The sequence below is a fragment of the Camelus dromedarius genome, chromosome 24 (assembly GCF_036321535.1).
Source record: "Camelus dromedarius isolate mCamDro1 chromosome 24, mCamDro1.pat, whole genome shotgun sequence".
NCBI lineage: Eukaryota > Metazoa > Chordata > Mammalia > Artiodactyla > Camelidae > Camelus > Camelus dromedarius.
In genome coordinates, this window is record NC_087459.1 from 29,377,357 (window position 1) to 29,387,909 (window position 10,553).

A 10,553-nucleotide genomic window follows, 5' to 3' on the forward strand; every position below is an offset into this window, starting at 1 on the left:
CTAAGTTGTCTGTGCCTTCCCCAGAGGCACGGCTTCTTACGCTCAGACTTCCAGACCTGGGAGCTCAATCCTGGGGAGGCTTCCACCTTTACCACTCCCAGCCCTTCCCTCCAACACACACTTGAGAAACGTCTCCTGCACGGAGTCGCACTTTTGTCTGGGGACATCACTTTTTCTTTTTAGTATCACTAACTCAGACACCTTCTGTCGTGATTATATTCTGCTGAGTTTTTGTTTTACAAAAGCTCACGTCACTTGATCATTTTGTAATATGCCTCCCACCCACCCTGCCCTCCAGGCTCCAGACTGGTTTTTTGAGGTACGGATTAACAGACATTAGTCATTCTTTTATTGAAAACCCCTGTTCCCCACCCCCCACAACTAAAATAAAAACCACTCAGGAAGTTCAGAAGAATTAAAAAAACTTTTAACAAATTTCAAACACAAGCAAGATAGAGTCCCCGTGAGCAGGGGCGTGGAGGGCCGATCCTGACACCCAAGAGCCTCATCAGAAGTGCGGAGGCTGGCCGAGGCGGGGGCCACCTACGCCGGCCCGCGGGCGCGCGCACGGCCCGACGGAGCGCAGAGCGCAGCCTAGCCTGGGCTAGATCATTGTTTCTTCCTTCAGCAGTGTCTCCTTTTGTATTGTGCTCAGTTCTCCTCCCAGACTCTCCAGGTTTTCCAGGTGCGAGATCCCTTGGGTCTCCTCAAAATTCTGGGAAATGGGCAACAAACGGCAGCGAAGGCAGGCTGTTTCTTGAACGAGGCAGATGGCACCTGGGTAACGGCAGAAGTTGGGGTCAGGAGAGGGAGGGTGCCAGGCGCCATGCCCCGGAGGTCGGAAACTCCCTCCTCTGATGGGTGACTCCCTCTGGCCTGCACCTGCCCTCCCCGGTTCTCCCCTCGTGTTTAGACCACTGCAGAAACAGGAGGGAAAACAGTCTGCGTCAAAGGACAAGGCATACAAATAGATGGACCAGCTCATGGAGCCGTGGCCAGGCTGAAAGGCATCTTAGCAACTGTCTAACCGTTAATAGGTCAGAAAACAAGGTTCAGAGAGGAAGGTCACACCAAACCCTGGGCCTCTTGATGCACGACTTGCTCAAGACCCTCAGTAAAGTAAAAGAAAGGAAGAAGAGAATGAGTGTTCTTAAGAACAGAGATATCTTGAGTGAATAATAAAGCTGTATTAAGGCTACGACTAAGATAAAAGACAACTTCTACTTTCAGCCTTACAGCAGACTAGACACTCTCCCACTGAGAACAACAAAAATCCTAACCATTTCTTCAAAAACGTATTTGCAAATACATCATCAAGCTGGCATCAGAGTAAGACATTCTTAGAGGCCAAAACCAGAGCGGTAACAGGAATCTAGAGTTAAGCAAGCACACAATTAGCCATCACCTTGGGGACATACGCTCAGCCCAGGGGATCCTGAGTTTCCATTCCACTGGCCGCTGGGGACACAGAAAATCAAAGGAAAGCCCGTGATGGGAAATCTAGTAAGAGTCAGCCACATGAAGCTGGAACTTCGAAGTTACCTGCATCGACTCAGAATTCATAAGCACAGGCTAGCTGCTCTGTGGGTCTGCAGCTAACGTCACAGTAGCTATGTATTCTGTCTGTGACCCAGGCAGGAGTACACCCAGACCCTGGGCAGAAGCAAATGCAAGTCCTTTTTTGAGGAAGCACTTTAAACACAGACCTCAAAGAATTTCCAATGATAACAACAAAATTCCAGAAAAACGAGTTCACGGTCAAAACCCACAGAACATTTCCAAAAATCAGGGCACCACAAGTAGGCAAGAGCCTGTAGAAACAGCGGCAAATAATTCAGTTGTTAAACATCTAAGACACAGAATATAAAATAAGTATGCTTAACATGTATAACAAAAATGTATTTGGAGAATAGATTTCAAGTTTAAGGGAAAAGGATATACAACGATGCGATTTAGAGGAAAATGCAACTTCCAGTTACAAAATTGATTCACTGAAATAAGCTTTCATGGCTGGGTCAGACAGGCTGCACGCAGCTAAAAAGCAAGTGGGTAAATTGAAGATACATCTATATAAGGTATTGAGAACGCAGCCCAGAAAGACAGAGACAGAAAATATGAAAGAGAAGTTAAGAGACACGTAGGACAGAGTATCAAGGTCTAGCAGAAGTCTTCCTGAAGCCCCACAAAGGACAGGAAGGGAAAGACCATGGGGAGGAGACAGAAACGCCCTAGAAGTGCAGGAAGATGCCACGCCTGATGCTCAGTTCACACACCAAACCCTAACGTGACGTCCACCCCCTGCAAAATACCACAGACAGTCTCAGAGAAAAGAACGTTGCCTCAAAAAGAACGGTATTTTTAAAGAGAACCAACTCCTCAAAAACAAGAATGGAAGTGGGAAAGGTATAGAATAAAATCTTGAATGCTGAGAGAAGAACTATCCACTTTAAAATGTATGTTCAGCAAAACTTAACTTTAATAAAGAAAAATGAAAGAAATTGCATACAAATAAAATACAAGAGAGTGTATCTCTAATTGACCCTCATTAAAAAGCACTATGGGGGAGGGTACAGCTCAGTGGTAGAGCGCATCCTTAGCACGCACGAGGTCCTGGGCTCAATCCCCAGTACCTCCATTAAAAAAGGAAAAAGAAAGGCTAGATGAAAAAACTCAGTCATAAGCTATCTATAAGAGACATCCAAATCATGAAGACGGAGAAAGCTTTAAAGTAAAAGACATAACAGGCAAATATTAACCTAAGGAATAGAGAGGTAGCTATAGTAATATCAGATAAAACAGACTTTACAACAAAAAGCATTATTAGAAATAAAAAGGGTCACTGCATAATGATAAAAGTTCAATTCACTAGTAAAATACAATTCTAAATCAAACTGTAAACAAGATAATAAACAAGCGTGGTGTAATGTTTATAGTTAAGAGGTTGCATTCAACATGAAACGTGAAAATGGCCCTCAGATTAGGCTATAAACCAAGTTTAAATAAATCTAAAAATATTAAGATTACATAGACCATGATCTCTCATCAAATTGAAATTAAATTAAAATCATTAACACAAAGATACACTAAACATTTTATGCTTGGAAACTTAAAACTATACTTTAGAGTAATTCATGGATCAAAGAAGAAATCGTAAGAGATACTGGAAAGCATTTGATAGAACAGTAACAAAAAATACCACACATAAAAGTGAGAGACGCAAATAAAGATGTAGCCCTTAGAAGGGAATTAGAGCTTCAAACGCCTACTTAGAAAAGAAGAAATAATCGATGAGCTTATTAGATCCTGACTTAAGAAGCTGGAAAAAAGAATAGGAGAATAAATGCAAAAAAAAAAAAACAAAAACAAAAACCAGTATTAGGGAGGAAAGTTGAAAGTAAGAAGCAAAAGTTAATTAAATAGAAAACAAACAAAACATGAAGGGTCAAGAAAGCTAAAAGCTGGTTCTTTTAAAAGACTGAAACATTTATAAACCTCTGACAAAACTGGCAATAAAAAAAGAGAAAACTAGGCATGAAAAAAGAATTCAGATGTAGCACAGATTAAAAAGTCAAAAAAGAAAACATTTTGAGTAACTTTATGTCCATAAAATTTTAAAACTTAGATAAAATGTACACATTTAAAGAAAAATATAAATTAGCAAAACTGACTCAAGAAGAAATAAAATACCTGAATAGTCCTATAATCATTAAAGAAACTGAATCATGAGCTTAAAATTCTCCCAGAGAAATGCCATGCTCCTTTCACAGGAAAGCTTAGGTATACAATTAAGTACTCAAGGGGGTAAAAATGAATGAACCTGAGTTCCTCCCATTAACATGGAGGAATCTCAAGGTTATAATGCTGATCAAACATAGCAAATTCCAGAAGAATAAATACAGTGTGATTATATAAAGCTTTAAAGCATGCAAAACTAAATAATACATTGTTTAAGGATGTCTATGCGTGTAGTAAACAGGACTGCCAAGAATTTCAGAATGACTGACTCCTGAGGGGAGAGAGGAAGGTGCAATCAGGGACAGCCACATGGTGGAGGGGGAAGGCTTCAGAACACTTAATGTTCTACCATATCTCATTAACCTTAACAAAGCCCAAAGCCCTTTTTTTTTTTTTCACATTTTAACATCTCTGAAATGAGGATGTGCCTTCCAAGCTACATACGGCACCTTAGAATTAGATTTGGCATCAATTCTTCTGTCTCTGTGGTACATAAAATAAGTGTGTAACTTACAATCGATGCATTCGACAAAATGTGGCTAGTATTTAAATTAGATGGTGGAAGCAACGGATGTATCCTTTATTTATAAGTAATTGTATTTTACAGAGGTATTCTCTGTTATATATTCAATGTATAATAAAATCAAGTTAAAATAGATTATGATTATGGATCTAGGTATATAGTGGGAAAAGGATTCAGAGGAGGGACAAAATTAGATGGATTAAGAATTTAGATGATGAGGGTGTGTAAAGATAAAGGGGTCAGAGTGAGGAGTAAGACCAAAGATTTCAAGATAAAGAAAGAGATAGGAACAGAAAGTCTTAGGAACCAGGATGGTGTAAGGGAGAGTCTGAAAACTTGGAGGTTTGGTTCTAAAGCCAAGGTGGATAAGATGGGGAGGATGAGGACGGGGCTGGGCTGAGGCTCTAAGCCGCGCTGCCCAGTAGAACTTTCTGCATCTGTACCATTCAACATGGTGGCCACTAGACAGGTAATAATGTGGTTTTGAACATATGAAGTGTGGCTAGCATGACTGAGGAGCTGAATTTCTAATTTTATTTTATTTTAATTAATTAATGCTAAATAGCCACAAGTAATGACGCCGGTCTTGAACAGCGCAGCTCCAGAGTATCCACAGCTCCCGAACGCAGAGAGAGGGCACGGAGAGGGACCCCTGCTGCAGACACTCACCGGCCACTATGAACAGGAGGATGCTAAAGCCCATGACGTAGTAAGGCCACTGCACGGAGAACTGCGGGGGGCTGGGCTTCATCCTCAGGTTCTGGATCTCCAACGCATGCAGCAACAAGGCCAGGAAGGCACAGGCCCCTGCGGGTCACAGGCGCCCTTGCTCTCCTACCGTGGCTCCCACCTTGGTGCCAGCCTTCCTACAGCCCGTGTGGCTCCTGCGTGGAGGGTCCTGTCTTGTGCCCGCACCCCTTGCCCTTTCAGAGCTGATGACCTCCACCCCACGCGCCTGTCTCGTCTTCCTTCCCAACTCATCTCAAAGCCCGTGTGCCTCACGTCCCAGGGGCCCCTTGAGCAGACATCCCTCTCCCGGGCACCCTCTGTGCCTGTTCCCTGGCTGACCCCAGGCGAGGCCCCTGGGTGTGACACTTTGGATGAAACTCAACCTGATTTTCCCACTGTGGGCGTTCCACCTCCTCCACCTGCTGGGAGCCTCCCACGGTAGGGCCTTGGCCAGCCTTTTAAAGTCAAAAGGTTCCAAAGGGCAGAGATGGTCTCTTCCATTCGTTCATCCAAGAAACATTTATATTTCACTTATATTATATAGTTCAATTATATCATCACTCTGTACCAGACTCTGTGACAGTCGCTAGGACAGAGACTATGGGGGAAAGGCCCCCGGGCAGATGCCGGAAGGGCTGTTCCCGCTGGACGTGCAGAGGGCCCAGAAGCCCCAAAGGAGCGGCATCACAGTCCCGGGGCGGGAGGAGCTACTTCACAGAGAAGGCAACAGGGGAGGCGGGCCCTAAAAATTCCCTCTCTCCGGACATCGCAAACCGAGCCCACCCGGCTCCCTGCCTTGGGACCCCTCCCCAGGCTGAGGCCCGCCGGCCTGCTCCACACCTGTGAGGAAGCTGACGGAGGCCGACACAAAATTGTGCTTCCGGGTCCTTGGGAAGAGCTGAGATGCAAAGGACACCATGATGAAGGTGGTGAGGAAAGACAAGACGACCGCAGACAGCAGGAAAACGCGGCCGAGGATGATGTAAACTGCAGGGGAGGGAGGGAGAGCGGGCTGGCGCGGGCACCCGGACCCGCAGGGCAGCACCCGCAGAGCCTGGGCAGGGCCCCACGGCTCTGCTAACCAGGCTGTTCCCCAGGCTAGATGCCCCGCCCACCCAAAAGGGTACCGTCTGCAGAGACTAAAGGCAGCCCATCCTCGGCGTAGCCACTCCCACCCCAGAAAGAAACTTCGCTGCTGAGGCATTTGCTCCTGACCCCAGTGTTCCACCTCTTATTATTAACCCCGTCCCAGCTGCCTACTTCCCTCTGACCCCAAGAGAGTGGAGACTCAGAAAAAATGTCCTGACGGGCGTATTAAATTCTGTCCTATCTGCCCCAACCAGTCCTGTCACCCCCTCAACTCCCATGCTGGCCCTACCTCCCTCTCCCCAACCCCCGCCGCCCCACCCCTCCCGTACCGGATAAGGGTCGAGGCTTCCAGCACTTGATATGGAAGCAGTTCTCGAACAGGCCACTGAAAAACACTTCCTGGGACTCCTCGTTCACGAGACGCACCCAGAAGGGAAAGATGGAGGCCAGCAAGATGAGCAGGTAGCCCAGGGAGGTCAAGGCAGGGGCCGTGGCCCAGGTGAATCCCTTCATGTCCTTGTCCTCTAAAGTCAGCATCACCTACACAGGGGAACAGTGAGGGCGTCTCACGCAGCTCGGTGTGAAGGAGATGACGACGCCTGCGGAAATGTCAGCTCGCACGTGAGGCTCAGGAAATGCTGATTTCTTTGCCCTGATTAACCTTACAGCCTTACAGATCTCTTCGGCAGGCCTAAAAATGCACAAAACATTTTTTGCCGCTAACTGATGGGGCAATCTTGAGTGTGCGGAGGTCCCTTCTCTGAGCCCCAGTTTCCACCTCTTTGGACTAGGCCATCCCAGACCTCTCCCAGCTCAATGGCTCTAACTTCTCAATTCTGTTAACACCTGCCCACTGGCCGCAGGAGAAACTCTCAAGTCAGCTGTCAGCTATTTGCCTTTTGAGGTTTCAGAGTGAGGATCGGGGGAGATACTAAGACCAGGGTGTGAAGTGCCTTTACTCAGTGACTATCCTTGTCTCAGGACCTACAGTTTTGATGGACAAAGGTCCACCTGGCCGGGAGGAGCCCTCAGCTGAAAAAGAAAAGATCATATACACACAGAATATTTCACAAACAGTTTTAGAGTTTACAGACCCTCCTGAAGTCCTAGGTACCCTCTAGGCCTGGAGGTCAAGGCCCTCAGCTAAGGATAGCTTCTTTGTCACCACATGTACTGAAGGATGTCTTTTTTGGAAGGAGCACTTGTGATGTGGGAGATAATTTGCTGGCTGGATTTCAGAATCCTGAGACCACATCCCAGCTTATCACTTGCCAGCTGGGTACCCTCAGGGAACTTCTAAAACTCTTAGTTAGGCACTTAGGTCCTCCAAGCAAAAAAGGGAGGAGATAACACCTGCCCAGTGAGGTCACTGGGAGGGGCAAATGAAATCCTGCAAACTGAAGTGCTTAGGGCCCAGGTGCTTGGTTAAAGTTGTGGGTGGGAGGGGGCTGACTTCTCCTAAAATGCAAATATGCCTGAGGGAAAGGAGTGGCCATTCACAACCTGAGAGCAAATGCAGTTAACTAGTCTGCTCTCCTCTCTGCCTCTGCCCAGAGGAATGAGTTTTCCAGAAGGGGAGGGGGACAAGCATGGAAGGGGAGGGGTGGCCAGAAGCCTGGGGTGCTGCAGGGAGGGTAGGCATCGTGATGGCACTGTGATGACCCTGGCTACCTGGTGGTGCAGAAAGGAGGGCGTCACGAGGTGGGAGAGAGACATGACACGGGAGGTGGAGGGCACTCCAAGACCACAGCCCTTCTTTGTGAGTCATGCCCAAAGCCAGGCCTGGAGGCTCCTGCCTGACCAGACCACGCTGGGCAGCACCAAGCTTCCAAGCTGCACCTGTGAGTGGGGAAGACAAGGCCCTGGGAGTGAGGGCACTTCCCTCTCCTCTCCGCGCGCAGGGCCGGGCACTGGGGCCTCTCCACGGGCCCCATGCAGGCCCCCTCACTGCAGCTGAGGGCAAGGAGTGTCTCTGAGACTTTGACAACTGCTGATCACCGTAGCAGAACAAGCCTAATGGCAGATGGCAGAGGAAATACGCTGTTTATAAAAGGACTAACAACTGTTCCTCTTTGAATGCTGTCAACAGTGCCTGGCAACTTTCTAAAGCACTTTCTCCTCTTTTGTTCACCAGTTTCTCTTCTTCCCACCTGAAAAATGTATCCTGCCCTCTCTCCAAAGCTCCCCTTTCGATCTTCCCTCCACCCTCTGGGCAGTACTGACAAGTCACCTGAACTTCAGGGCCTCAGCTTCCTTCACTCTAAAAGGATGACATCGGTATAGAATAGGTAAACAACAAGCATAGCACAGGGAACTACAGTCAACACCTTGTAATAACCTATAATGAAAAAGAGGGATATATATGTGTAATGAATCACTATGCTGTACACCAGAAACTAACATGACATTGTAAATCAACTATACTTCAATTTAAAAAAAAAAATTTAATAAAATAAAAGGATGAAGTTGGCTGGACTGGAGAGCACTGAGTCCTGGGTCTAAAGCTCTCCAGATAAGAGTGCCAGCTGCATCTTGACCCCCACCCTCTGGATGGAATGGAGGACACTGGACATTTCCATTTGATGGTCTGAGCCCCGTCCTGTTCCCCACCCCACCCCACTGAACCTCAGTTTGTCTAAAACCGACCTCAGTGTCTTCCCTATTTCAGTCATTCTCTCCATCACCCGCGTTAGCCTGGAGCTCATTCTGGCTTCCCCATTTCTCCCACACCTTAATCTCATTAGCCTTCCTTATCATCTCAGTTTTTCTCTCATAGTTTCCCAAGCACTCGCCCGCCCGCCTGCCCCCACACCCACCATGTCTCCCTCCACTCATGGAACACCACAGTCATCCCCAGCCTGGGTTCTTTCCCTAGGGGGTGCCCTTTCTTCTCCTCTAAACCTTATCAGTCCCACATCTGCAAAGCTCAGCTTGGTCCTGTCCACTCCATGTACCCTCCCAGTCACCAGCCACTTTCCATTCATTTCACAAAATTTAACTATGTACTTACTGGGCGCCCCATGCCCAGCTTAGGCCAATGGGGAGAATCAGGAATGAAAAAAGACAGGAACTTGCAGGCTCTTGGTAACTACTGGGGAGAAGAGACACATACATTTGTCACACGATGCAGTGCTTTCCTCTCCCTGCCTGGGGTTACTGACAGGCCAGGCACATCCCCTCCTGTCTGTTCGTCCCCCTCACCCACGCCAGGCTGCTCTCCAGGGATAGGTCAGCCTCCAGCATAGAACATCCTGAGTGCCAGTACTAGACGACTGTGTGCCAAGGATACACAATTTTGGGGACACACTGATATAATCTAGACTCATAGGACCACAGACATGTTAATATAAAGGGGGCTTCGCAAATTCCCTTGTCCTGATGAAGAACCAGAGCTGGAGAGAAGAACTGATTGGTCCATGATCTCTTGGTGGGTCAGAGCAGAGGCAGTGACCAGAATCCTGCAGGGCTGCCCTTCGCTCCCCACCAGCCGCCACTGGCCAGCAGTTCAGTTTGGGATTCCCAAATGTGCAAGACAGGGAGAGAATGGGGGAAACACAGGATTGCCGACGTTTGACTTTGCCAAAGGCATGCAAAACAAACTGCCATCTACTATCACTGATGGTTTTAATTATTATTTTTAAAAAGGGCCTTTGCTACGGGAAAGTAGAAGACTTGCATTCCCCATGGGGCCTGGACTGGCATCTGGCAGCCTGGGCCCTGGGTTCCCTCTGGGAGAGTGCCCCTGAGGCATCGTGCAGCAGCCCAGGGGCAGCCCTGTCACCAGCCCAGGCCCTGTGCACGCCAGCCGGGGGCAGCTGAGAACTACACTGGGCAGAGAAAGAGGGGCCAACACAAAGTGTATACCAGGCTAGAATGGGGCAGGGACCCGGAGGGAACCATCTGGGCCGCAGGGAGCCTCACTCCCCAGCCTTCCCGCCAGTAATTGTGGCTACTTGGGCTGCAAACTGACTTAGGTTTGGTCAAAGGTTCCTTCCCTCTGACAACCCTCCTCGGCCCTTCTGTGGCCCCAAAGCCCCAGTGACATTTTCTAGACTCAGAGATGCGCCCTGACCTGGCCATCTGCCCCCAAACCCCGCCCCGCGGGTCCCTACAGTCGTCGGGTAATGTTTGGCCTGGGGGCGGGGGGCGGGATGCTCCACACCCTCCCCTTACCGACCGGTGGCGCCACCTCGGCTCCCGTCCTCCCGTCGCTGGTCTCCCCTCCCTCCGCCGGGGCACTGTCGGCGTCTCCCGGGCGGCGCTTCCCTCCCGGCGGCCGCTAGTCCGCCCCTTTGGCCCGCGGTCCGGACCTTCCGTTGGCCCTCGAGGCCGGGCGAGGGATTGCTCCGTTTCCTGGCAAGGCCACCGAGCCCTCGGGGCCCTGCGGAGGAGGGCGGGGGGGCTCACCTCTCGGTCCGGCCGCCGCCGCCGCTCACCGGGCCCTCGACTGGGGGAACCTGGCCTCCGGGTTGGTTCG

At 48.9% G+C, this 10,553-nt stretch overlaps 1 protein-coding gene across 3 annotated transcripts; it reads right to left on the reverse strand.

The window, feature by feature from the left end:
• Window positions 1-410: 410 nt before the first annotated feature.
• TMEM225B (transmembrane protein 225B) lies at window positions 411-10,538 on the reverse strand. Of its 3 annotated transcripts, none has more exons than XM_064478683.1 (6): window positions 10,484-10,538; window positions 9,087-9,167; window positions 6,406-6,616; window positions 5,828-5,974; window positions 4,928-5,065; window positions 411-777 (listed from the first exon to the last, which is right to left on the reverse strand). In XM_064478683.1, exons 2-6 carry the CDS (start codon window positions 9,096-9,098, stop codon window positions 605-607), a joined length of 681 nt encoding a protein of 226 aa, XP_064334753.1. In that variant the 5' UTR covers window positions 9,099-9,167; window positions 10,484-10,538; the 3' UTR covers window positions 411-604. The 3 variants fall into 3 exon arrangements, with proteins under 3 accessions (XP_064334753.1, XP_031288405.1, XP_031288402.1); XM_031432545.2 differs by lacking the exon at window positions 10,484-10,538 and adding an exon at window positions 8,307-8,414 and having other exon boundaries at window positions 9,087-9,110; XM_031432542.2 differs by lacking the exons at window positions 9,087-9,167; window positions 10,484-10,538 and adding an exon at window positions 7,748-7,877.
• Between the last annotated feature and the right edge of the window lie 15 nt (window positions 10,539-10,553).